We start from the raw sequence: 27104 nt of genomic DNA, 5'->3' as shown, positions 1-27104 counted from the left end.
AGAATGTCTAAATGTCTATTTTGCGGCTACATTTTAGAGTATTAGTAGAGCGTCTGCTTAATATCTTAATATACACTTTATTTTTGATGGGTCCACAACATACTGACAATCAGAAACTTTACATGTCAGCTTGTTCTACTAACCCTAAATGTACCCTAAAAGTCTACTCTGAGAGTAAGCAGACATACAGCTGTGAATGAAGGAGAATTAGTTGACATGTAGTTACAAAGTTACTTTTACAAAGTTACCAGTCTAAAGTGGATCAAAATAAGTTGTAACTGAAATACACACTCCAAAATTGATTCACCCACCCTCAGGACATCCAAGATTTCTATATTTCTTCTATATTACATCTTGGCTGGGCTGAGAGTATGTTTACAGCAAGCTTTCATTTTGAGTCATTTTGACAGCTTTATAGGATGTATATTATATTTCATGATATTTATCTCTACTGTGAAAAAATAAGTATTTTTATCAGAAGTTATTCCATAATGTGATTCATACAATTTACAAAGAACCTTGAAAAATAAAACCACACTTCAAAGGCATATAATTTAATAAAGAGCCATTTAGGTTTATCAAGATGCCAAAATAAAGGCAGTGTATTATAATACAAATGCTTACAAAAACAAGTGACAAGGGCATAAGAGTTTTAAAACAATCATTTATGTAGGCAGCACTGAAAGACATTAAAAGAAAATCAAATACGTACCAAATTTCCCTAAATGGGCATATAAGAGGTATTCAGTTTTAGTACTGTGTTCCACATTTTGAGCAACGGTGAGTATTGACATTTTTTAAGGCTTGCATATGACAAAAATCTTATGCTTGGAGTTGAATCTGACTATCAGCCATTTACGGGTTTATTTATATAATTTTAGTCACCTTTATATTACAAAATTACAATAAAGCAATACTGAAATATGTCATACTGAGCTGAAGCCGAAAGAGGGGCACATTTATATTGGACGTAATACATTCACCAAGAGGCACATAGTGTCCTTCCACCCAGATCAGAGGGCACGCTGGAAGCAACTCATTGGCACAGACGATTAGAGTACAAAATGTTCATTAGCACTGCCACAGATGAGCACAATACCACATCTGAGCTCAAGTTCAGGAATAGAAATATCGAGTGACAATCCTAACTGTGGGGTCTAATCAGCTCAGTTACTAGACGACTTTCAGAACATTTATCTTGCTGATTTGGACTGGACTTAAAAAGAGCGATTTCCTTTAAAAAAAAAATTAAATTAAATTAAAATGGCAAATATATATAATTATGTATTAGAGTAACGGGTATAGAATATCACTGTGGCATGCAGTGAAGACATAACCCACAATCAACTGCCTACACGTCAAATGATCTACACACACCTCCACAGCAGTATGAAACTTTACAGTTCAATATACAGTAATCTCAAAAGCAATGCATAAAATGATATTTAAAAATGTGAGAAACCCAAGCACCCGCTGTACACACAGCGCATCCATGAAGATTAATAAAAAGTGCAGCTGAGTTTTTTTCTGCAAGCAATCATGAATGATCATTAATCACTTAAATGATGCAATAACATGTTAGATTTATCTATAAAGGAAGAGCAAGTGGTGTATAATGCCTGTTAACCTCAAGATGTGCTTTGAAAACAATTTCAATAATCTTAAATTTCGTGCCGTAATTGACTTCAGGCTTTGCAGCGCACATCATCAGAGGTTGTTTGATGGTGGTACTAGTAGTTACAGATCTGGGGGCGCTTTACTCGTTGTGCTTGATGAACCATTAGCACACATACAGTCAGCCTCTTGCAGGGGCATTTATAATGTACACAATTACTGTACGGTTCAATAATTAAACATATAAAAATATAATAAGGCTATATCAAGTTCCTCATTCCACACTTGTACCACAATAAAACATAAGAAATGCAATAACTGTTAATTTCCATCTCAGCACCAGTGAAATTCTGGAATAGACCTTGCCAAGGACAATGAGCCCAATCCAAAAGCAGTGAGAGAGAGAGAGAGAGAGAGTGAAATGCTGAGAGTCAGAAGACATATGGGTTGGATGAAGGTAAAAAGACTACATTAAAAAAAAAACAACAACAACTCTTTCTCACAAAGATAATGGAAGCTGAGGTGGAAGAATCGTGGTGAAGTTTTGACTTCCTCTGTAAGCTTTTGCACGATGGAGCGCCAAACTGAAGAAGAGTCCAGTTTAAAGAGCGAATAGAAGAATGAGCACCACGATCAGTATGATCACAAGAACTCCAATAGCGCACCACTGTCTCCGACCTGAAGAGCACAAAAACACAAACTTCCAGTCAAAACATTGCAAAATCTTAAAATGATTGCAAAAATGTGTAGTAAATAAATGTGTGAAGCTGTTTGGGTGGGTTTGAGAAATCCATTTATACATGATCACTTTTATTAAATGATACACTACTAAGTTAAAGCTTTTATTGGATTTCTAGTTATTCTTTTTAAAATCACACTTTTTTTTTTTAAGGAAATGGTGATCAAGAGTGATAGTAGATATTTTTAAATAATAATAAAAAAAATAAATATATATATATATATATATATATATATATATATATATATATATATATATATATATATATATATATATATATATATATATATACACAATTTTTTATTTTTTTTCCACAGGGGACTGTAAAATTGGAATTAATTATAACCAGATTTTGATGATAATCATCATTCAAAAACATGAGAAAACTAATAATATACAATAAGGAGTAAAAGCACTCACTGCTGGTCATGTGTGAAACTTTTTCCATTTTCTTTAATACTGAGTCCATTCTGGAACTGGTCTGGTCCATTTCCTCATTAAATTCACCGAGCATACTGGTGCAACAATAACATGCATTTACATTGAGTATAATACAAAACCTGGTGTTTCCAAAATAATACGAAACTTGTTCTTTAATATCATGCGGTTTTGCTTACACCGACTGCTCATCCAGCTCATCTCCTATCCTGCTGGACATGTCCTTCAGGACACGGATGCTGCCCGTGACTAGCTCCAACTGCTCATCCTGGTCCTGCATGATCAGCTGCATACAAAAGTGAAACAAATTAAAGAAGGCATTAAGATTCATAGTTTAAGCATTTGAGCTGCTCTGCACAAAAAGTCGCTTTCTTTTTTTTTTATGTGAAGTACATAAGACTATATATTGGCAAATAACGCTTGATAAGAAAAGACATGTTTTGACCTCCTGTCTTTTACCTGCTGCTGTTCCTGTTGCTCCTGAATGTATCTGGAGTTTGCAGATACCAGATGAGGCTCCAGACCGGCGTACCGATCCTTTGCCGTAGCCCCCAGTAGAGCCTGTCAGACAGGGACAGGGTGCTGATGGCACTAGCACACATGACCATGTGAGTTCATACATTTCAGTTTAACAGTGAATGAATCACTCACCTGTTTGTTTTTCTTTTCTGCCTGAGCCACAGCTGAGGGACTAGAGAGCTGCTCCTTCATCAGCTACATATAGATACATGCATATGAGAATACTAGAAAGACAAAATACAAATAAAAACACAGGGACAGGGCTCGATACCTGCACAGATTTACGAGTCCGTTCCACAAATTCCTGCCTTTCCTGGAGTTCATGCTCTCCTAAACGGAACTTTCCTGGGTTTGCCTCCACAATACCTGAGACAGTCAAGGACTACAAAGACATCGGCATGTACGTTACCAGTCAAAAGTTTTAGGTGAATAAGATTTGTTTCAAGCAGTATTACAGCAAGGATGCATTAAATGGGACGATAAAGGCGGCATTTATAACGTAACATAAGTTTGTATTTCAAATCCATGCTGTTCTTTTGAATGTTCTATTCATCAAATTATCCAGGAAAAAAAATACCCTCAAATTATTAAGCAGCTCAACTTAAATGCTTGAGAATTAAATCAGCACGTCTGAATTATTTCTGAACTACGACTAGACTAATGGCTGCTAAAAACAGCTTTATTATAAATAACATTTGAAAATACAACATGTAATAATATTTAATAATAATACTGTTCTTTTAATGCATTTTTAACCAGCAGCCTTGCTGAGAGTAAAAGACTTCTTTAAAAGACCAAAAAAAACCTACTAACTCAAAAACGTCGACATTAGTTTATGTGCATTTTCAAAACGTTAACATTATCAGCTTCCTTTATGTAGTCTTTCGGTACCTCTGTCTCCCTTTCGCTATGCATACGTTTTTGTAAGTGCCTTGTGAAAAATTCTACTAAGGATGTTTGGAGCCATCGTGTGCCTTCGGTTTATAGCAGGATACTGATGGTTTCATGCAGGTCCTCTAGGTCCCAGTCGATGGCCCTCAGGCAGTTTCGGAGTTCATTGGTGCTCCAGTCGAGCTCATCGCGGCTGACGGGGGTCCCTTCCTGAAGCAGTTCCTCCCAGCGCTCAAACAGCCCCTGTGCTTTGGACAGGGCCTTCTGCACCTCCCTGTCAAAAACATGACTAAACCGTGAAGCCCCTTCTACTTGAAAGGAATGAAAGGTGTTGTATACATTAAGCAACCTCAACACATACACTATGCCAGTGGTAGTTAATGTCATGATGGGTTGATGTGTCAAACATGTACATACACTTGATTTATGTGTGGTTTCTAACTGCAAATTAAATTAATTGCAGAAACAACCTAAACCAGTGTTTACACTCCTGTCAATACAAGTGACCAATCTAAATGTCGTTAGAATTAAGTTAACCTACCAAATATCTAAAACGCAAGTAGCAACACAGCTACATTTCTGCTTATTATCACGCCAAGGCAGTCTATTATAATGTGACATTAACTGGGGCTAACTTACAGGTAGTGATGAAGATGCTTCACCCACCTTTAACTTAGCCTGTCAGTGTCAAACCCGTGTAGTTTAGAAAAAGACGAAAGAAAAACATTAAGACAGGGAAGAAGAAGATAACTTTTCTTACCCTTTAACCACGAAAAAAGGATCCTCCATCGACATGTTAGCCCCTTTGGTTCAGGAGCTACGTGAAGTCAACGGCAAGATGGTTTGTGTAAAACATGCACGCGCGTACTACTTTTCAAAATAAAAGTCCATAAACTCTGGTTCCAACGTATGGCCTGTTGTATCACTGACAGTGGAGAGTTGAGAAATAAAATAAACATGTAAACAACTATATCGGATATTTATATAAGTAGTAGTTGACGTATGAAAGTGTCTTATGGTGCGACGAAAAATAAAAAAAGAAAGAAAAGAAAAACTCCAACATGAAGATAAACCTCTCTGGTACTATTTAAATGAAGTTTTTCTCTTGTTATTTGTTTAGGTTTGTCTTCTAGATTGTTGCTGTCATACAATAGAGCCAATTTTCTTGTTTACATTTTTACTTTGAAAGTATGTACTATGCAAGATAGCTCTTATTACAATATAGCGTTTAATTTTAGGTTGTTTTATTAAAATATTAAAGCACACTCTTTAAGGTGTACTTGTCAAAGTGTTATTGAACAAATACGTAACGAATAATATTAGTTAAGAAATTGTACTTATTGTTAGTTTTCAGTTTATGCTTAATTATGCATAATGATGATTAATGAAATGCATAATTGTTGCAATATGTAAATGTAAAGTGCAATATCACGTGTTCATAAAGTTGTCTTTGTTAAAAACAACCTTATTATTATTAGTAATATTAGTAATTTGTTAAAAAAATCTGCATTTAATTGCACTCATAGTAAGTAATTTACCAGCACATAATTATGTATCATATTTCATTATTATATTAAAGCAGACACTAAGTGTAAAGCTTTGTAACTGAGCAAAAATGCTGTTGCATGCATGTTGATTTTTCGTGTTTGTATTGTTACAGAAAATATTTGTCTCTAAATCTTAAAAACATAATGTTAAAACACCTTAGTGCATGAGCACACATTTCTTGACGTGATGCAATAATCTTAAGTACCTTATAGTGCAAACTAGCAATGTGTAACTAATTATCTCAAATTTTGTAGAGGAATAATGTCTGTGAATGCTTCGTTGAGAAAACAAAACGGTATTTGGATCAGTTTCATGACACATTACCTAATAAGTAAGCCTCTGGATAAGTAGAAATGTCATATTTTTAGCATTGTTTGTCACTCATTTCCATAAAAGGGCTGTTAACACACCTTTGTCGCAGTCCTGACCTGATTCATAATTAATTCGGTTAGGTAACTGTCCTAGATTTGCTTGCCGCTCAAGGCATTAAACATGCCAAGCTAAAGACAAGTTGGTGTGTAACTTGTAGTTTCACAATTGGCGTGTTAAACTGTTTAAAGGATTCCCATGTCTTTTCACGCCAGCTAGAGGCTTAAATCCCTGTCGCCTGGTCGCCTCTTCTTCCTTTACTTTTAGCAACACTATTCTCCCTCGCTTCCTCCCCCACCTCACACAGTCACAGCTTCCTTCCTGTCTCCTGCCTTCCTCCCTCAACACGCTCTTTCCTGTTCACACACAGATATTCACACACTCTGCACTTCAGTTAAAAGGCTGGCTGGAGCCGTCAAGGCCATATTTTTGTCCTCCGAAAAGACAGTGAGACATGGTGAAAAATGCATCTGAAATGGGTCTGACTACTTGAAAGAGTCATAAGGTTAAAAACACGTTTTGCTTTAAATATAATAATGTCAGCAGGTTTATTTGAGGGTTGGGGTTTAGCAAATATTATGTGTGAAAGAAAACCACTGGGTGAGGTGTCCTAATTAATAGTGAAACCGATGTGTGTGATCACAGCTGCAAAGAATGCTTATGGAAATGAAGGGTGGATCTAATTGGAGACCTGATCACATGGAATGCAGTTTGTCAGAGAACAGTAATGAGGGAGCTATTTTTACAAGCAGTGGCTTTAAGGTCCACCTGATTAGTCATTCTGTTTACAAAACAATTTTGGAGGCAAATGTAATGCCCTAGTGTTTTAATAAAAATCTTTCTCTCCATAAACACACATTCACAAACAAGACTGCTATGACCCTGAGAAATCAAAATAATCTGAATGAGATTTATTTCCTAGCATGCTTACACAAGGAACGTAAGGAGTTTGCGTTAATATACAGGCTGCAGCTACACAAACAGCATAGGATGTAAGCTGCAAAATACACAAAAAAAATATGCTTCGTAACTTGTAATGCAATTCTCAGTCCAAAAAGCCCTGGTGGCACATGAACAAAAGTTCTGAATTTGGACATGGCCAGGTAGTCGTTTCTATATAAAGAAGGTGTTTTGCTGTGAGTGACAGCTGCCATCTGACCTCAATCGCTTTGCTTCAAGTCAGCGCCTGCGCTTCAAGTTACGTTCGCGTGTGCACAAAGGGAGGGGCCGTTGGACCGGTGACAAGGCCAAATATGGTGCGCGGTGACATCATCGCTGCCTCCGCAGAGGCTGCGGGAAGAGCAGCGGAGGGCACGTCACGGCTTTTCCACTGCGCGCTCCCCGGAGAACCGACGGATGTCCCAAATATGGCGATAAAACGTGACGTCGAGCAAATAGAAAAAAAGGTGCCCGACAGCGCTTCCAAAAAAACTTGGGGCATAACGATAAACCTTTCAGCAGAAATTCTTTTCAAGTCGAGTTTGATGAAAATATATCACACACACACACACACACACACACACACACACACACACACACACACACACACGAGAGAAATAAATAGCATAATAAAACGCGAATAAAAATATAAACAGAAAATAAGAAAACAACAGTCAGCTAATCTGTGAAAAGATGCAGCTGGTTATTATTTCCCTTACACCCTATGCCTCACTCGATGAATATTTTATGTATTTCGTTCCCATGTCATTACTGTAATTACATGAGCTCAAGAAACAGATCATCGGATGCCATGAAACAGCGTTTTACTACTTCCAGATATTTGATACAGCGCCATTATAATAAAGCCTATGATGTCTGTCATGACGCTTTCGTAGAGCACTGCCATTAAGGCACGGGTTGCCAGATTTCGTGAAAAAGCAGCGTTTTTCCTCCAAGGCAGACTAAGATAAGCATATCTTTAATAAGCTCTCGTGTTTTTACTTTATAATTATAATTCCGAAAAGGATGAAGAATGCTTTTGCTTAATACATATGTTGGCCAAATTCCACATAAATGAATGCAAGTAATAAAAAACACTTAACTCTATACTGACGTTGACTAAAGCAAGGCTGTCTAGAATGTATCAGAAACTCTTTAAGTAAGAAGCTATAAACACTTTGAAATAAAATTTGCTTTGTGTTTTTAAAAACGTTGTTAATACGTCTACACCCAACTGTACTCTTATTATTTTATAGCCTATTATTATCCCCTGGTATGCATTTATGTAGTTCTCTTTTATAGTTATTTGCTTAACAATAACATAAACTCAAGTGGAACAAACTTCAAATGCCTTGAAAGCAACTAAAGATATTAAAGCCGAAGCACTGCGTTTTTGGAAAAAACTGAAGTAAAAATAAACTGACCCTAAGTTAGTTGAGGGAAGCGTATAATAGGTGGACATGGCAACACAGAGCATATGTTGACTTGATACTTCAGCCCTGTGCCAATATGACGTATGTTGACAAGAAGGGAGGGCGTGTTTCTACACCCAGGGGAATGGAAACTCTTTACGTCACCAAAGCGCACATAAAACACCGCCCTGCGAGAAGAAAACTTTTAGTTTTGCAATCACTGTGAAGACCTCGAAGCGCAGAGGTTTAAACAATAGAAAACACGTCTAGAACTGAAGGATTCTGATACACTGCAAACACAATGGACGTCGAGGCCAAGAGAATCATGGCTCTTTCTATTAGTAAACTGTATTCATTAAGGACCCAGCGCGGGGGACTGAGGCTTCACCGGAGTCTCCTGCTCTCCATGACCATGAGAGCCGCGCGGGACATCTACCACACCGCGCAGCTGCTCAGAGAGGCGGAGGAGGAACAGGTCGTTCCGTGCGCCCCCGACGCGGCTCCGGAGGAACCCATGGAGATTAGCAAAGACTCTCCTCAGACTTCAACTCTTAAGGAGGTGGCAGTGAAACATCAAGAACCCGAAGATACTCTAGAAGAGGACAAAGAGAACCGATGTGCTTCTGAACGACACTCCAGGAAACGCCGCGGCAAGACGGCGCTCGAGACTGACTTTCTACCTCTGAAGAAGGCAAAAATGGACACGGATGAGGAGAAGCAACATCTCCAGGGCGAGGTTTTGAGGACTAATAACGGACACGGCTGTCGCCAGGCTGAAACTCTGACCGCCTTCCCGACAAATCGAGCCGTCGCGGCGTGTTGAGCGAGACGCGCTTTGGATCTTTCCGAGAATCGATTTCCCTCGATGGGAATTTCCTGAACGGACCGGTTCAGAACGGACCGGTTATGCAGCCCGACACCTGCGCGGCCGGCTCAGCTCGCCATATGAGCTCCAAGAAAGGCCGGGATCAGCAGGAATACAGAACAGGTGGTGGATACCGCGATCCCAAGAGCAATGGAATCACCAGAGCTGCTTTTTCATTGTTCGGTGAGGAGTCAGATGACTCTGTTGACTCACGGTTGAACCGGTTGAACTGGGCAGAGAGGCCCTGACGTCTTCTATCCCAAATCTACGAACTTTGAACAAGAACAACGCTGATGGTACAAACGCTGCTGTGTGACACTTGAAAATGTCTTTGCCAAAACGTGTTAAATGTCACTGCTGCACTGATCGATTGCACATTTCTATTCTGTATTGATAATGCCGATTTTAAGAAGGACTTGACGGACTGATAACACGATGAAGCTGATTTCAGTGTTCACTTGTTGCAATAAACGCGCAAATGTTTAAAAGGCATCCTGTTGTAGAATGTCATTTACAAACAGAAACATTTCAAACTGAACGATGAAATCTTAAAGTTGTTTTCATATTTCAAACTAAGTTTATTTATTTATTTATTTTTGATTTAGCACATTTCTCTAAATACAACTGTTAAAATGAAATATATAAGTATATATTACATTTTAACTAAATTATCACCACGGCACACATCATTTAGGCTGGTTCATCGTCAGGGACTCTGTCTAGAATAAGTAAGGGGCTTTCAGTTATATCATGTTTGTGACCAAGTCATCATCAGTAACACTTAAGCCTATCTCGCACTGATCCTAAAAGCCAATCTTTTGATAAAACGTACAGCTCATTATCTGTCACTCCTGTGTAGGCGATGAAAAAGGCAACAGCTGGAAACACTGGGGGTAACGTGTAATTTCCCTTCATTAGTCAGCAAGATCTGTCCGAACGTGTCCATGAGTCACGAAATTTACTTTTCCCTTGAACGCACGCATTTTGGCTACCGGCCAGCGCCAGACTACATGACTGTCAGGTCTGAAGTCTCAGCTTAAATGGCAGGGTTTCACTATTTGAGGCCGACATCAGTAGAGCTCAATGAGAAATAATTAATGCAGGAGAGTGAAACTAGAGTCCACGGGCCTCAGAGCATGAATTTTAATCACTTCTTTAAATAGCATATTATTGTGTTTGGTGGCTCTGGTGGGTTTGTGGAACCTAAAATAGCATATTAGCAATGTGTTTTTTTTTAAAGCAAGTAAATGTTTTATAGTGACACAAAAGCATGTGAATGGGCTTTACAAATGATCAGCGTGAGTAAGTGTGCTTGCCCATGCTGGTCATTTGTGAAGCTCATTCATATATGATTCACTGCTCTGATTGTAAATGTGGGTTGTGGAGGTGGACTTGCATAGAATAGGTGTGCAAGAAATTTCAGGTAGGAGGTTTTTGGCCGCCGGGAGTCTGTTGAGCCAACAGGAAGCGCGATTTTTAGGTGGAGATCAATTCATGTAGCCGAATCCTCAGCTGGGAAACGGCATAATTACTCAGGATGATTAATCGCCGAAACTCATTTCAAGGTTAATCACTGAAACCAGTGGAATTCAGACTGTGTGAAACCTAACTGAATCAGATTGTTGCGGGCATGTGTGGCCGGGAGCGTAAACCTCAAGCTGGTTTCTGATACAGTACTGTTTCCTCCAGGGTGGTCTTGATGTGGGTCTTTTACATGTGTAACTGAACAGACAAAATGAAGAGGAGGGGGAAATCATAGTCATTTTGACTGCTTAAGCAAATTAAAATTCATAACAGTGTCATAATGATAATAAAAAGTATGGTAAATTAACTTTTTTCAATGACCAACATGATACTAATTATTCACAATAAAGCATACAAGAACAAGAAGCAATTCAAGCTTTCATTAAAATAAGAACATCTATGTTTTTCTTTTTAAAACATGTTTTGATCTCTCTCACTCTCTCTGTCTCTGTCTCTCTCTCTCTCTCTCTCTCTCTCTCTCTCTCTCTCTCTCTCTCTCTCTCTCTCTATATATATATATATATAAATACATCAATCTGTAATTTCTTCTGTACGTCTAACATTTTCATTCAAAAATATCATTAGACTTCTCGAGCTAGACATACTACACTGAGTGTTAAACAGCTTCTGGCTGTATCCAGTTAAATGATTTCCCCCCTTTTTGCTTTATGGTGACTAACAGTTGACTTACGGAGGAAGTCTCTGTGAGGGTGTTTAAAAGCACGGTTAGTAATGAATTGTATCCTGGGTCGCTCATACTTGGGATTCATCGTGGAGCCGTTGGGTTAACAGCCCAGATCCTTAATCATCTGGCTATCAGCGCTTCCTGAACAACTGTCAATGTGTGGCGTCACTTCCCCCACCCCAAACGCTGAGCTTGATTGTATCAGATTGTCGTGTAGGTGTGAACGCACATGTAAAAGAGCGGCTTTTGTCCTCTACAAACGTTCATCAATTGCTGCGTGCAAAGGCTGAAATCAGACACACGTTCACACACAAACTAGTCGCGCATTTGAAGACAAGAGATGGGTTTAGAATGCATTCTCTCTGGTTTTTATTCAGGTTCTTTAGGAAGAGTTCTGTTCGGAATTACAAAATGCACTGGTAGAAATAGCAGAGAGATAGAGAGACAGAGGAAGAGAGAAAAAAGGGGGATTTTTCATAGCCAGAATAAATGTGTAACATCACCAGTTTCAGGCAGCCTCTTTCACAGCTCAACATCAGCAAAAGGGTTTTGGGTTTCTTCTTAAATCAGAGTGATGTGCAGTCTCTCATACAGAGAGTTACTGGGTATCTTTTCACCTTTTTTTTCACCTTTTTTTTTTTTTTTTTTTAACTCTTTAGTACAGCATGTTGTGTGCTCACCTTACCCACGATTCTCAGAGAACAGTTGGCAATAGAAACAAACAAACATTCTATGAGTTTTATCATGTCTCTTGTATTATTTTTTTTCTCCACTTGGTGCTCTTTTTTGTCTTTTTCATTTTTAAAAATAGAAGAAAAAGGAACACATTGCTCATAAAAACATCTAACTATATTTATATATTTATACATATATACTCTTTTTCTTTATATTTCTTTTTATATTTTATAATTCCTGAAGTTGACTTGTTAACCCACATAGTGGCATGCACGTTGCACATGCAAATCAGTAATTAAATACCTCTCTTTATCATGGCCTTTTTTTCTCTTTAAACTTCCTCTTTTGCTTCTAAATGGTTCAGGTCAATAGTAATATGGATGGCGGGTGGGATATGGGTGATTAAGGAGAGATGGGACGGGTTTGCGGGTGTCACGGTGACAGTGGCTTTGTTCTCGCAGGAACTCCCCTCATACTCACACATACACACACCACACGCATATTTCCCCTCCGACACACACGATCACTCACGCTGACAGGGCAGAAAACGCACTTCCTGTCTTGTGATCTGCTTCCTATTAGAGAACCGCAACATTCATTTCTCTTTTTTAAGTGAAATCTGTTCGTTTCTCTGATTTAATGCTACATTTTCTTTCTTTTTGTAGTTGAGAGCAAAGCATCTACTCTGACTTAAAGTTGCACTTAAAGATGAAAATTCTGTCATAGTTTGATTAATCGGTGACTTTCTTTAATTTGCAGAACACAAAATAAGATATTTTAAGAGGAAAACAACAACTTGGACCCCACTGGTTTTCATTGTACCGACTAAAACTACTGATAGCACTTCTTTCGTGTTCCGCAGAAAAAAGTAATTCGGCATGACAGTACAGGATGATATTTTTCCCTTTTGTGTGAACTATTCCTTTAATTGTGTACTAATTATGATTTATGTTTTATTTAATGTTTAATTAATACACATATATTACGTTTTTGCTTAATTGTGAATGATCAATTTAATCTCAATATCGATTCAGCAATGCGTTTGAATAAAGAAACCATGACATGCATACAGAACGAGAGGAAATGAAACAAAGGACCATGGCAATGTTGAAGAAAGAGGATGAACACACAGACTGTTGCAGGAAGTTTATGAATGAGATATATAAGAGTTACAGAAGAGAAAGAGACTGATAGACCCAACAAAACAAGTTAGATAGACATGGATAGACAGTCGAGGTATAAACATGATGACTCTCTTCACTTTCGCCATGGCTTCGTATCTACGGTCGTGTAACAGCGATGGGAAACTGTTCATTTAAGGCACTATAAAACGACTTGCCTTCAAATCAGCTCGCAGACACACGCGCACACACTCGCAGACGACCGTCCCACTGTCACATGGATGAACCCAACCCTCCGAACGTCTGGAATAGTGGCGATGGATTCGTATCCAATCTTGGATTTGGATCAGATGAGGATGATAATGAAGTATGCCATGGTAAATGCTGAGCAGAAATGGATTGGCAAACCCAGCACTAAATTACCCAAGGTGCACAATATCATTTGAATCCCTTTGACAAGATTGTTTTTTTTTTTTTTTCCTTTTTTTTTTTTTTGGCATGCACATTGCCTGTGCTGGCCACAGCTGTGCCTCAAGTTCTCGCTCTCATACACACGGGAAAAAAACTACATTACCCATCACCCCCCTCCCTTTTCTCCAGTTCCCCACACGTTAGCATGCACACACATGTAGTTCTGTTCTGTACAAAGGGAGACCACAGGAAGTGGTGTAGCTACATAGAGGGTGACTTGTTTTGGCAGCACTCAACCGTTGAAGGAAAGCCCTTATTTCGTATGAAACAGAAAGAAAATACAGCTTTGTTCCACTAGGATGATACAAAACAAACAACACATGCTCAAGTGCAAGTGTGTTGTGTATCTACGATGATTCACTTGTGTGTTGCAAACTAAAAATGGCTTCTGTTGGGACAAAAAAATGAAGATGCGAGTCGAAAACAAAAAGAAATAAAGGCATTGACACTGAGAGCAAAAGAGGGTCAGAACTAAACTGATGAACAAGCAGAGCCAAAGAATGATGCACTGGTCTTAATTATAGTCGTAAAACTCTTAAAGGGACAGTGCACCTAACAATGAAAGTTCTTGATATCATTCAATCACCCTCATTTATCTAAACCAAGATGACTCAATTTCTTCTGTAATAAAATTTAAATGCAATTATATGCTATACTTAAACTCACGATGAATGAATAGAATACTGCAATGTTTATTATAAATGATTTACCCATGCACATCGTTTACTTAATAATTCATGTGCCCTTTATTCAAAACAAACGTCTAACCTGTCACTAACATGAGGTCACAGCAATTAGCAAACTTTAATGCTCCAATCAATTTTTGATTGGAAAAACGTGCATTTTTTCACCTCAATGTTTTAATTGTATATGCATCACAATAGAAATTAAAAGTAACTGCAATTTACTTCTCATGCCAAACGTAAGCCTTTAAGCCTTCTAGTGAACTAGATCTTTCTAATTTATTAATTAATCATTCTGACAGGTTCTGTCAATAGGTTGAACCAATTTGTAAAATATTTAGGTAAGAACTTGTATTGGTTTCTCACATAAACCTATTGTATAAAACTTGGAATATAGTCATATAGACTACTTATAAGGAGCTTTTGTGTCCTTAAAAGGAAGTTTAAAAGCCATAGTTCTTTCTTATTTTAACTTCATTGAAAAAGCAACTGGAATAATTCTCGAACATCTCTTTTTCTGTTCTACAGAAGAAAGTAAGTCATAATGGTTTGGAATGAGATGAAGGTGAGTAAATGATGACAATTCTCTTTTTTTGGGTGAACTGTTCCCTAAAAAACCACAACCTTCTGCTATCTCTGTATAATTAATCAAATTCTAATTGTATTAATAATCTATCGATCCACCATCTTGAGCTAAAATGGAGCAAATTTCCTGCATTTCAAGTGTTTTCGGCAAAAGAATACAAGACCAAGAGAACTTCTAAATGGGCATAATATTAACCATGCAAAAGTTCTAGCTAACATTCATGCCTCACAAAAATAAGCCTTCCTGTCCTTTTGCTAAAGACCTGAGAAGTAGAACAATCCCTCCGATGTTTGATGCAACTCTCTTTACGAGCAGGGTGAGACAAATCAAAAAATGGCTGCCATCCACTTGAGGAAGCATTGCTAAGAGAGACAGAGAGCCTAGATGGACACCCTGACAGAACTTGGTTGTCATTTCCCTTCATTACTCTCAGAGTAACTGGGATCTTCCCCCACCATATAACCGTGCCTCCCTGTCTTTAAAAAGCCCAGCAGACAGCGCAGACATGGGGACTTGTTAAGGCGTAGTGTGAGTCCATCACATTAAGAGAGAGATAGAGGGGAGAGGGAAGAGAGGCAAGGGAAAGGTTAGTGTGCGACACTAGAACAGAAGGCACTGTGGCTCTGCAGGTTCATCTAGACCCATGGGCATCAAACCAGGGGCTAACTGGGGGCCAGCTGTAGGTAAATGTGGGCCGAACATCAACAAACACCCAGAAAACAGTGGTTTCCTCCCTAAAAGTCTTGGGAATGGGTTGGCAAGGAGAAAGAATCAAATGACATGACGATATTCAGATTTTTTTCAGAATTGAGATAAGAAAAGGAGAAAATACAGAACCGCCCAACTGACTTTAAGATTTTAGATAAATGTGGTGAACTATTCTGAAATAAGTGATGGTTTATGTTGAATCACTTTAGCTTCATGTATTGACATCTTGAGGAGAATTTCGAAATCTTTCAAACTTTTTTCTGGTATCCCATAAAGAAAAATTGTAAATGAGATGTCTTGAACATCTCAATAGTTACTCCTAGAGATGAAATTAAGACTTTTTTTCCTGAGAAAAAAATCTCACACATGTCTCTTCACAAACACTCTGTGACTTGCTAACAAAAATCTCCAATCAAAAGTCAAACATATGCAAGTTTTATAGCTATAATTTCGTAACGAATGTCTTTTTTTTAGTAAGGATTTAAGAGAATAAAATTATCTGGAGGAGAAAGCCTGTTGTAATGGCGTATTTCAGAAACATTTGACTCTTCTGATGTTTTGAGATGGGCTGATGTGTGGGGGTCAGCTGGACGGGTTCAGTGACAGTAAGGGAGGCTGAATAGGCCACACCTCTACACCCCTGTGAGATATATGTTTGGCTGAATCTTTGTATCCTGAGCAGAAGGAGGGGGAAGGGGGTGTCTCAGATTGAGCAGGCAGCAAAAGACATAACAAGCTGCCCATGGCAGGGAACAGGAAGGCAGGGTGGAAAAATTGTTTCCAGTTATGTGATCAAAAACTACCCAGGTCAAAATCCTCAAAAAACTCCTGTCTGAAAAAAAGTCAAAGGTGAGCTTTGACAGACCTGCTATGTCACCTGTCGGGGGACAGTTCTGCAAAATCGAAAGTTCTTCAAGCGCCCTCTGGTGACCTTATTTTCATAAGGGATTGTTTGTCCATAGTCTAGCCTGGCTTAAGCTGCGCAACAGCACCACAACATGGACAAAGAGTAAACAACAACATTCATCACCCAAAATACTAACTTGCACTAATTCTACATTAGCTGTGAAATAATTCAAGGGGTTAAAAACTGACCCTCTATAAAACAGTTTCTTCAGATCACACTGTTGTGTGACCATCTTTTTCTGTCAAGAAATAAATATGGAATGGACCCTGAATTTGTCTGAAAAACTCTGACACAAAAACTGTCCCAGGGTATCCTGAATGCCCCAACTCTCTCTTTTAAAACATTCATGAGCTCTGACCCGAACTATTCTCTACAGATAGGAATATTCTACTCAGCTGAGGTCGCAAGTACGTAAACTTCAGGATGCTATCAGGAGCGCATCCTTATAGACTTCAATCTGTGGTGAATAGAACCGAAAATAAAGTTCGAAACAAGATGGCCACAACAGACAAAACTCTCGAAAACAAGACAACAAAGTCACATGATCACCTCTATCTTCATCAGCATCACTGTCATCTTCATCAATTGCATTAATATAGTTTTCATCATTATAAGACTATTGTTATTGACAATAGCAAATGAAGCCTTTAGAAAGGAGAACGTCTCTCACCCCGTTTCTCTCTCTGTTCGCAGCCATGGCTGACAGAGCCGTAATGAGGGAGGTTTTACCATTCAGGTTCGTTTTTAGTGCAATCCAAAGTAATAATAAACAGTGCAGAACATCATCTGGGATCCTCAGATGGATATAACATAGAAAACACCTTAAGATCTCGCTATTCAGAAAGGTCTGCTGTAGCGTCTATCTATAAACTCCATCTGCACGTAAAGATCTGTAGACATGGCAAGAGCAACAGGGAGAAAACGAGAGAAAGAACTTCCAACTGAATGGAAAAAAGAGAGCTATCACCCCCCTTCCCACAGTAAATCTTCTGTCTGATATATATATATATTTATATATATTTATATATATATTTTTTTAAATCAATCATGCAAGTTTCCATCAGATTTTAGTCCGAAAATATCAAAGAAAGCTGAGCAAATGCAACAGAATAACCAAGCTCCAAATGTTCAAAAAGAAGAAGTAATCAATTGAAGACATTCTGAAGAGGAAATAGTCTTTCCGTCCCTCCCTCATCTGCCGTTTCGTTCTTTTTCCACGGTCTTTTCCTCGTCAGGACCGAGTGGCAGTTTGTGGGTGAGGCTTCAGTGCGCCACGCCCACCCGCCTCCTCTCGCCTGCACTGGGTCCTTTCTTATGCCACGCCTCTTTGACGGTTAACCCCTCCCCCAGGTGATGAGGTCACTCAGCATCTTGAGTTGGTAACAGTAAACGCAGATGATAAAACTCATCGATATCGGCCAGCACATGGGGCTGGTTTTGCAGTAGGTAGAGCTCTCGTTCAAAAGAGCACTTGCTTTTCTTCAACAATGTCTGTTTTTTCTTCCCTTTTTTAATTTTTGGGTCTTTTCAAGAGGCATAGATGTGAGGGGGAAAATGGGTTCTGGCTTCTTTTTCAAAATTCCTTTTTTTTTTTTTTTTTTTTTGACAATGTTGCTTCTCATTTTTTCCATCGGGCAAGAAGCAATCGGTCTTGCTTGCTCAGTTTGGAGTGGAGCATTCAAACACAACGACTCTGATCTTTAAAGTTCAGTCCATCTAAACGCAACCACCCCATTTCTCGCTCATACGCTCCCATTCCCTTGCGTGCTAAGCAGCATGGGAAACGTAGTCCAGAGAGCAGGAGAAAGCATTAGAGAGAGAGGGAGTAGGGGAGCTGCATGTGCTGCTCCAAGGCTCAGAGTCTCACAATGGCGCATTCGCCCTGTTTGCGCTTCCCCTTCTGCCCCCTCTCTCCCTGCTGCGGTGCATAAACATGTTGGTTTAAGTCGAGTGGCGCCCCTCTCCTGGTCACCCTGTGCACTAACACCAATCATCCTCGTCCGTCTCGCTATACTGTTCGTGCAACCCCTTCCGGGGCCCACGGCCATGGGGTGGCCGGTGTGGGCCTGGGTGGGGGCCGCGCCGGTGCGGGGAGGGCGAGGAGGAACGGTAGCCATTAGGCATACGGCGTGGGTGCAGGGGAGGCCCTTGACGAGCAGTCCTTGGCGATCGGGGATGCGGGTGTGAATGAGGATGGGGGTTGCCCTGTGATAGACTCTGCTCGTAGGCAGGCGGCTCATGGTGCCTCTCGTACTCATAGTCCCGATCGTAGAAAGGTCCGTCGCCCTCCAGACTGTCAGGCGCCGGGCCCCAGCGGCCGTGGCGTGGGGACCTGGGAGATGCGTGCCTGGGGGAGCGCGGGGAAGCGTGCCGGGGTGAGCCGTGATGGGGCGAGGCGTGGCGGGAGGGTGGACGATGGTAGGGTGGTTCGTGATCCGGTGGAGAGAAGTGTCGCGGGGAAGGGGAACGGAGTCGTCCCTGGCCCGGGGAGCCGTACGGAGGCTTGCGGACAGCAGGGGAGTAGGTGACATGAGGGCGTGGTGTAGACGGTGTCTGGGGCAACTGCCGACGGCCACGTCGGGGGGTGCTGGTCCCCGACGTCGAGGGAACGGGGCTTCCGCTCACGGAACTACTGCCCTACATGAAAATTAAAACAAGGCAAATAAAAAAACACCACAAAATTAACGTCAAACAAAAGAGAGGAGCACACACCGGCAAGAAGGGGGAGGATGTAGAGGAAGAAGAGGAGAGAGAGACAAGGGAGAGAAAGTGAAAGAAAGAGAGAGAGAGAGAGAGAGAGAGAGAAAGAGAGAGAAAGGTGTGTGGAAACAACAACATCAATAAAACCAGAAAGAAACAAACCGGTAATGAGGCAAAACAGCAGACACAGAGAAGCCACAAGTCACATCGAGAAAAATGGACAGAAACCACAGTGATAAAAGAAGATAAACAAAAGAATAACACAAAAAAGAGAAACTGATTTCAGTAAGCAGTCATGATAAGCTCACAGGTGTGCATATGCTGTCTGGTTACAGTCTTCCCACATGGACCCACACCTGTGTGCTCAAGATACCTTTCATCCCTCAGGCTCCTCATTGCAGGCTACTGTAAAGAACTAAACCATGGACTTGCACACATGATGCTACTTCATGAAATACGCTTTTAAATAAAAATAACAGTCATAAAAATTGTTTAAAATTAATTCCACAGACTTTAAAATGGCATCTTCTCAATAAATCCTAAACACAAAAACTAATATCATTAATAACAGTCTTGACATGAAGGCTCTTATTTATTATTTTTACATGAATTATTTATTAACATTTACAAAACCTAAGAACGTAATAATAATCGTAAATGTAAGAACGTAAAAATAATTAAACCTGAAACAATATTCATATAAAACAGTTATAAACAATCTCCACCTGATTATGTTTCTGCCTCTGTTAGTACTCAAACTTTTAATGCTATTGTTACCAGACCTAAAAAAAATAAATAAAAATGTTTAATGTCTTATATAAACATACACTAGCTTTCATTATAAAACATCCTCCAGTCCAAAAAGACTATCTACTAGAAATAAATTGCAACTCCTCATTTTAAAATGAGCATGACTGCCCACAAATTTTGCGGTGTTGTTTGGATGCATAAAGCTTCAGGATCTCACTATAAATATTTTTTTTTAAATTAAAAGCAAACTATATTAGACTGGACTGCAAATCTGAAGCTAATAAGTGCTGTTGCTTATTTTACATGTGAATAAATTATAAACAGAAACTATAATCATATCAAAGGCTTTTTCAACCACCAGACAATAGCCAGAAGAAAGGTGGGAAATGTTTGGGTTAAAGTAAATTACAGAGCAAGATACCTCGATTAAAATGATAAGTGTAGATCAGTAAATGAAAAACATTTAATCACCTTTATGTACTATTATGAGTCACTTTTAAAATGAATGTTGAATTTGTGTATCAAATGAAAGTGTTCTTTCAGTGAGTGTGTGCCCCACCTGTCTATGCCCTCTCCCCTCACTCGGTGAGCGGGACCAGTGGCGATCAGATCTGTCGTGAGGATGACGGTGGTAGTCGCGCTCATGACCGTACCGCTCTTTATCCACGGAGCTGTGGTGATGATGATGATGGTGGTGGTGGCGACGGTCTTTTGCTCGACCCCGTTCTCGTTCTCTCTCTTTAGGTGGGAGGTCACCTGATTGTGTAGTGGTGCTAAGATCCGTGCCCAGACCTGTCAAAGCCAACGCAAAAATGATACGAGAAAGCACTTTAGACAGCAAGAACATCAAACCCAGTGGCTGTCAAATTGAGGATGGATTATAAAAGGTTTTCAAATGACAAAATGGCATTTTTTGGGAGAACAGAGAGCCCTATTGAAAAAGTCCAATTATGCTGGTTAGGCAAGTTTTGAGGCATGGTAGCTGGTTTCAGGGTGGGTTTAGCTGGTCCTGTACTGGTTCTAAGCATCTAGCTCCTGCTCAGTATCAGCTTAAACCAGCTCATGACAAACTAAGGACCAGGTTGTACCAGCTGCCATGCTTCAAAATGTACCTAATTGTTAATGGAAATGAAAAGTAATATTGTTCCTACAAGGTATTAAACCTTTTATTAAATGGGTCATTGGATGCAAAATTCACTTTTACATCTTGTTTGAGCTAAAATGTGTGTTAACGCTAAAAATCCATCCAGTGTCCCCAAAAAATAATAACCTCTTGGGCAAATCAAGCTTTTCTCAGATTCTTACCACTCCCACAATTGCTGATTGGCACGCATGTGATTCACAGATTAATTTGCCATTATAAAAGCATAAACGAATTTAAACCACAAAAAGAAGAATTGAAAGACAACAAATTTTTTTACTCTGTTCTCAAATACAGCCAAAGTGGACACAAGCATAAAAAACTTAAAAAAACGAGTTGATTTCTCGAGTTGATTTTCATGTCACGTCACGTCACATGTTCACCCTTTTAATCAATTTTTAACCAAAGTATGTTAAAGACTTTTCATTATGACTCGTCATAGAAGAATGATATCAACTTGTGAAAATTAGGCATCCGATGACCCCTTTAAGACATTTTGCATAATTAGAGCAATGCAGAATGTGTAAAGGAAAAAAAACAACCACAAAAAGTTAGTTATCTTTTGTGTGTGTGACCTGTGTCTGCATCTGTATAGCGAGCGAGTGATCTCTCTGAGGTGCGGTGACTGCGGTCTCTTTCCCGGTCTCGATCCCGTTCTCTTCTTCGTGGACCGTGCCGGTGACCCTCTTCTGACACCACCCGTTCAAGAGAGTAATCATCCAATCGCACACCTCGTCCTGAACGTCCGTGAACCAGTGAAGACGTAGAGCGGCGCATTGGACTCGTGTCTGTGATGGTCTACAGAGAAAGAAACAAGGTAGAAAAAAAGAAGGTAGAAAAAGAGTGGGAAAGGACAGAAGTTCACATTGATATGTTTTCACAGAGCAGCTTGATTGTATGCAGTGTGACGAGCACATATGTGTGCAGGATTGAAAACATTTGAACGTAATCTGGTTAACACTCAGCCCATTCCACACCCACTGAGAAAACCAAGGCACAGGTATATCTGTCATGCTCAGTGAAGACAGAAGAAATAGTAATATATAGAGAAATGGACAATTTGTGATTGAGAGAGCAAGAAAGAATGAGAGATAGACAGGTAGACCAATAAATAGATAGATAGATAGATAGATAGATAGATAGATAGATAGATAGATAGATAGATAGATAGATAGATAGATAGATAGATAGATAGATAGATAGATAGATAGAAACCATACAAATACAAAGGCAGACAGACAGACAGACAGACAGATAGATAGATAGATAGATAGATAGATAGATAGATAGATAGATAGATAGATAGATAGATAGATAGATAGATAGATAGATAGATAGACAAATAGATAGAAAGACAGACAGACAGACAAAGACAGACAGACAGATAGATAGATAGATAGATAGATAGATAGATAGATAGATAGATAGATAGATAGATAGATAGATAGATAGATAGATAGATCATGCCTTACATGCACTGCAGCTTTTCTAATTCAAGCGGAACCAATAAATTTCTCTGCCATAGCTGAGCACACAGAACCCAATCCAGCCAAAAGAAGTTCAGCACATCTGTCCATGCACACACACCCGGACACATGATGGTCAACACGACAATCTATAGCATGTGTGAACACACAAAGACATACTTGGCACATAATGCTCTTCTGCATCAAAACATGATCTGAAAACGAAAATATCCCTTCACACTCTTCTTTTCTCTCACACACATAATGCTTTATGCCATGCGCCTGACTGAAACATGCTAACAACAAGACCGTTATAGGCAGCAGGTGTTCCTGTTTGAAATCCATGCGTCAAGAACTACGAGACAGCGAAAGCTTCCTATGTCCACAGGACCAGAAACAGAGATAAGACACAGGCAGACACGCACACTCACACACACACTCACACACACACACACACTCACACACACACACACACACACACACACACACACACACACACACACACACACACACACACACACACACACACACACACACACACACACACACACACACACACACACACACACACACACAGGGATATAGGGCTGCATAAGTGGACAGGAAAAAGGTATAGAAAGAGAAAGGTACAGCGACGAACAGAATATACAAAGGAAAAACAGGAAAAGAGGGTGAATAACAAGAAGGATGGCATGAAAAAGTTCAGTGTGACATCAAGACATAAAGAGAGACGCAGACTCCTAAAACAGACAAAGTAAGAGAGAGAACAAGGGGGAGCATGAAGAAGAGGCAGAAAGCCAGAGACGGTACATACACTGAGGTTACTTCCTCGCGGCCTGTGTCTCCGTCGCTGTTGAACAGCAGACAGACGGTGCGTAGAACAGGACACACGCATGAGACCACGGGACGATACACAGAGCACAGCAGAGAAAGTGTGTGAGAAAGAGAAAGAGGGAGGGGGAAAATAAAGGAAGACGAAATGGAACAAGGAAAAAAGGAAGGAAGAAAGGAAAAGGTGAGAAGGAAATCAAGGGGCAAAGAAATATGACATGAAAATGGTGACAAATTCAAAATAAACAAAAGAAGTAAGAAAAAGAAAAGAGGAAAGCATGAAGAAAAGGAGTCAATTAAAAGGAAGAAAAGAAAGACCAAAACAAAGAAAGAAAGTAAAAAGGAAATAAGGACAAAAAGGTAAACAACGAAAACAAGTAAAATGGAAAAGGAAGGAAGTGAAAATGGAAAGAAGGAAAAAGGGAATAGAAAACCACAATGCATTATGGGTTTAAACAGAGACAAAAAAAAACAAGATTAAAGGAGAGATTAAAAGCAAAGTGGACAAGAGAAAGAGGGAGAAAAATAGTGATCCCCATTTTAATTTGAGAGAGAGCACAGAAACACACAGGCATTGACAGGAAGGGGTTGGGGGGAGGAGAAGGAAAAGGAAAGAGAAAAAAGACAAAAATTGAGCGAGTGTAGAGGAAGATATGAAGCACACTAACACACTTACCGCAGCAGAACGCACACTCTGTGGGGCAGAGCAGTGTTAGACAAGAGTGAGTCACAAGAACAACAACCACATCTACGTTACAGCTTTACACGACACGCACAAACAGACTTTAGATCCTCACACTTCCTGGTGTGTACTGTACAACACTTCCAACACACAAGTGAACATACTGATTCTAGCAGATACTTACTAGATTCTACAGTGCCTATGTTTAGCTCACCTTCACACACACTTCAAACAGAGACACACGACTCCCTCACACTTGTCTTAAACACACTTGGACAAACTGCCAAATCCAGACACATCTCCAAAGGAGAGTCAACCAAGAGATCATGGGGGTTATGTCAGGGTAAGAAATGCAGTGTGTGTGTGTACACATTTATGCATTATAGCACAATAGTGTATTTGTTTGTATGTGATGTGTTGTGGGTGTAGGCTTGCAGAATCAAATGTTTTGAGCATGTTACTGCCTCCAGAGGTTGATTTGTGGTAGTGCTTCAAAGGATCACAGTAGCTATGCATACTTAATTTCTGCCTTTTTTGGGATTCAAGGGATGTGTCTTAAATTTAGTCTACACTTAACTGGATCCTTTTATATGTGAACTGTCTTATAACTCTTTTCTTTTACTCGACTTACAAATGGAATAAGAAACGCATTTGGCAAATGTTTTCTTAAATTATTGCATTTCGAAAATGAAGTATTTTCAAATGTTTAATTTAAATAACGAAGTAAAGAAAATAAAATTATTTTGAATTTTATATTTATTACAGTTTTCATAAAAATATTAATCTGTGCAACTGTTTTTTTTGCAATAAGGTAACTTTTATTACAATAACTGTTTAATTACAACAAGAAGTATTTCTTCGGCACTTTTTGGCATATTGGAATCATTTCTGTAGGACCATGTGACACTGAATTTTGGCTGAATTTTGCCATCACAGAAATACATTTTTAAATTCATTAAAATAAATAACAGCTATTTAAATTGCAAAAATGTTTCACATACATTTTGTTATTAGGCACAGGCTGTTTTCTGTTACTTCAGTCACTACCTCAAATCCAGCTCCGGAGGCAGTACACACCAGACACACCAAGGTTTTCTTGAAATTGAGCTAGGGTGTTATGATTATGCATAGAACCAACTCTCTCTCTCTCTCGCTCTCTTTCTCTCTCTCTCTCTCTCACACACACACACACACAGCCATGCATGTGTGAAGTGAAGGTCAGGGTGGTAGCCACTTATCCATGTGCCCTTTGACAAAGACATGCTAGCATTTGTTGACTTGTTAGCATGACAGCACACCAAACTTTTGAAGTTTGGTTCCCCCAACTGAAGCTGTCAAAGGCTGTTAGCTGGATAACTGACTGAGGACGGATATTGGGAATGGATAACAGATAAAAGGTGGAAAGACGAAATGGATGAAGGGGTGGATGAAAGGATGAAGGTGCTCACTTGGTTGTCTGCTGAGAGGCGTGGCATGGAGATGGTCCGCCCATGCCCTTCCATTGGGTGATAGGGCTCAGTGTCCGAGTAACCGTCCCCAACAGGCCCAATCTCTCTCATTTCTACCGTCTGCAAAACAGAGCAACAGCATGTGGGCCGGGCTGATGCCTGCTTCACCGGCCTACAGCTCTATCGGATGCGATAAACCAGTAGAGGGCAATATTTTGCGCAAAAGTGCAGTTGATCTGAATATTAGATTAACCCGAGCTAGTTATTAGCCATTCAAAATGATGCATATCACTAACAGAGTTGAATAAGAGAATAGGTGCACACTAGTCTCTGACCATCAGCCCACATCACAGCTTATTCCAGCCTAGAACTGCCAACTTTAACAGGAAGGGGCAGTCTTATGTACACAGAAAAGTGGCAAATCAATGTTTGCTTTTTGTATGTATTTAAAGAATGAAATCAGTACAGCTCAAATATATCACATTAACGTTATATTTTCTTCTAAATCCTAAATAAAATGTAGAAGACATAATTAAGCTACTTCAAATTCAGGTATGTTTCCTTGTGACGTTGTAAAACTAAACTAAAATAAAAGCTGCTGTTCTGGTTTATGTAACAGTTTAAATTTACGAATAATTTAACAAACCATTCTGCATATATATCAAAGTGATGAAAGGAAATAAAAAGAAATTGAGTGGTTTCAGATTTGGCCTATTAAAAGGTAAAATAAAGATTAAGATAATACAAATTGATATTATTAAATATTAAAAATATTCATATTGTTGGGAGAGCAAACGAAAAGAGATTGAGTTTTGTTTGTAAACTAAACTTAACATGGACTCTTTGTCTTTACCAATCTAACTTTCTTCACTGATCTAACCCCTGATAATCTTTTAACTATGCAATTTTTATGGCATTATATATTCTGGCTTTGTAAGTAACGGAAAAACAAATGAATATTACAAATTTACCATAACTTGTTTTGCATACATATCCATAAGGAAAAGAGGAAGTAGAACACACAGTACTGGTTGGATCGGGTCAGGTCACGGCTCTCGTTTACAGATCTCTTGCATGCTGAGACTAGGTGCACGCTGACCCTGTCTGATTGCCCACTACAGGTTTAAGTACTTTCCAACATGCTCATTATGCCTAAATCTGTTTATTCAGCATCTCCTTTGCTTCATAGTATTAGGATGAGTGGCTAGTGCAGGGAAACATCAGGGTCGGATGACTGCTTAGCTACAGAGAAGAGTCACACTGAAGGAGAGATGAGAGTCTGGAGGGGGTTTGGTACAATCCAGCAGACAGTGAGGAAGCAGGCAAGCAGTGAAACACCCCCGCAGTCTGGCAGAAGTGGAAGGGGTCTATACAAATGGTCTACAATGGGCA

General features: G+C 39.5%; 3 protein-coding genes across 7 annotated transcripts in view; 1 reads left to right on the top strand and 2 right to left on the bottom strand.

The window, feature by feature from the left end:
* Positions 1-538: 538 nt before the first annotated feature.
* On the bottom strand, positions 539-5085 carry LOC122354179 (syntaxin-10). The gene is made up of 8 exons (XM_043252283.1): positions 4962-5085; positions 4306-4475; positions 3582-3676; positions 3443-3505; positions 3251-3352; positions 2971-3077; positions 2774-2868; positions 539-2292 (listed from the first exon to the last, which is right to left on the bottom strand). The coding sequence occupies exons 1-8, from the start codon at positions 4994-4996 to the stop codon at positions 2216-2218; spliced, it is 744 nt and encodes a 247-aa protein (XP_043108218.1). The 5' UTR covers positions 4997-5085; the 3' UTR covers positions 539-2215.
* Positions 5086-8667: 3582 nt separating this feature from the next.
* Positions 8668-9826, top strand: ier2b (immediate early response 2b). The gene has a single exon (XM_043252284.1). The coding sequence runs from the start codon at positions 8771-8773 to the stop codon at positions 9290-9292; it is 522 nt and encodes a 173-aa protein (XP_043108219.1). The 5' UTR covers positions 8668-8770; the 3' UTR covers positions 9293-9826.
* A 2062-nt stretch (positions 9827-11888) lies between these two features.
* cacna1ab (calcium channel, voltage-dependent, P/Q type, alpha 1A subunit, b) overlaps positions 11889-27104 on the bottom strand; it is an 89208-nt gene continuing 73992 nt past the window's right edge. For 4 of the 5 annotated variants that reach the window (XM_043252278.1, XM_043252280.1, XM_043252282.1 and 1 more), the window contains 5 exons: positions 25713-25832; positions 23566-23601; positions 21861-22083; positions 20704-20936; positions 11889-19331 (listed from right to left, as the gene is read on the bottom strand). In XM_043252278.1, the coding sequence (XP_043108213.1) occupies positions 18675-19331; positions 20704-20936; positions 21861-22083; positions 23566-23601; positions 25713-25832 (1269 nt within the window). In that variant the 3' untranslated portion in view covers positions 11889-18674. The remainder of the gene's footprint in view (positions 19332-20703; positions 20937-21860; positions 22084-23565; positions 23602-25712; positions 25833-27104) is intronic. The other variant, XM_043252279.1, reaches the window with a different exon arrangement.

The sequence above is a fragment of the Puntigrus tetrazona genome, chromosome 11 (genome assembly GCF_018831695.1).
Source record: "Puntigrus tetrazona isolate hp1 chromosome 11, ASM1883169v1, whole genome shotgun sequence".
NCBI lineage: Eukaryota > Metazoa > Chordata > Actinopteri > Cypriniformes > Cyprinidae > Puntigrus > Puntigrus tetrazona.
Note: the sequence above shows the minus strand (reverse complement) of the source record. Positions and strands in the feature narration are given on the sequence as shown.

Excerpts from the sequence above, each read along its gene's own strand:
- LOC122354179 (XM_043252283.1), bottom strand. The coding sequence starts at position 4,996 with ATGTCGATGGAGGATCCTTTTTTCGTGGTTAAAGG. Across the intron at positions 3,506-3,581 it reads GGACTCGTAAATCTGTGCAG|CTGATGAAGGAGCAGCTCTC; the intron begins GTATCGAGCCCT and ends ATCTATATGTAG. Across the intron at positions 2,869-2,970 it reads GAGCTGGATGAGCAGTCGGT|TATGCTCGGTGAATTTAATG; the intron begins GTAAGCAAAACC and ends TTGTTGCACCAG.
- ier2b (XM_043252284.1), top strand. The coding sequence starts at position 8,771 with ATGGACGTCGAGGCCAAGAGAATCATGGCTCTTTCTATTAGTAAACTG.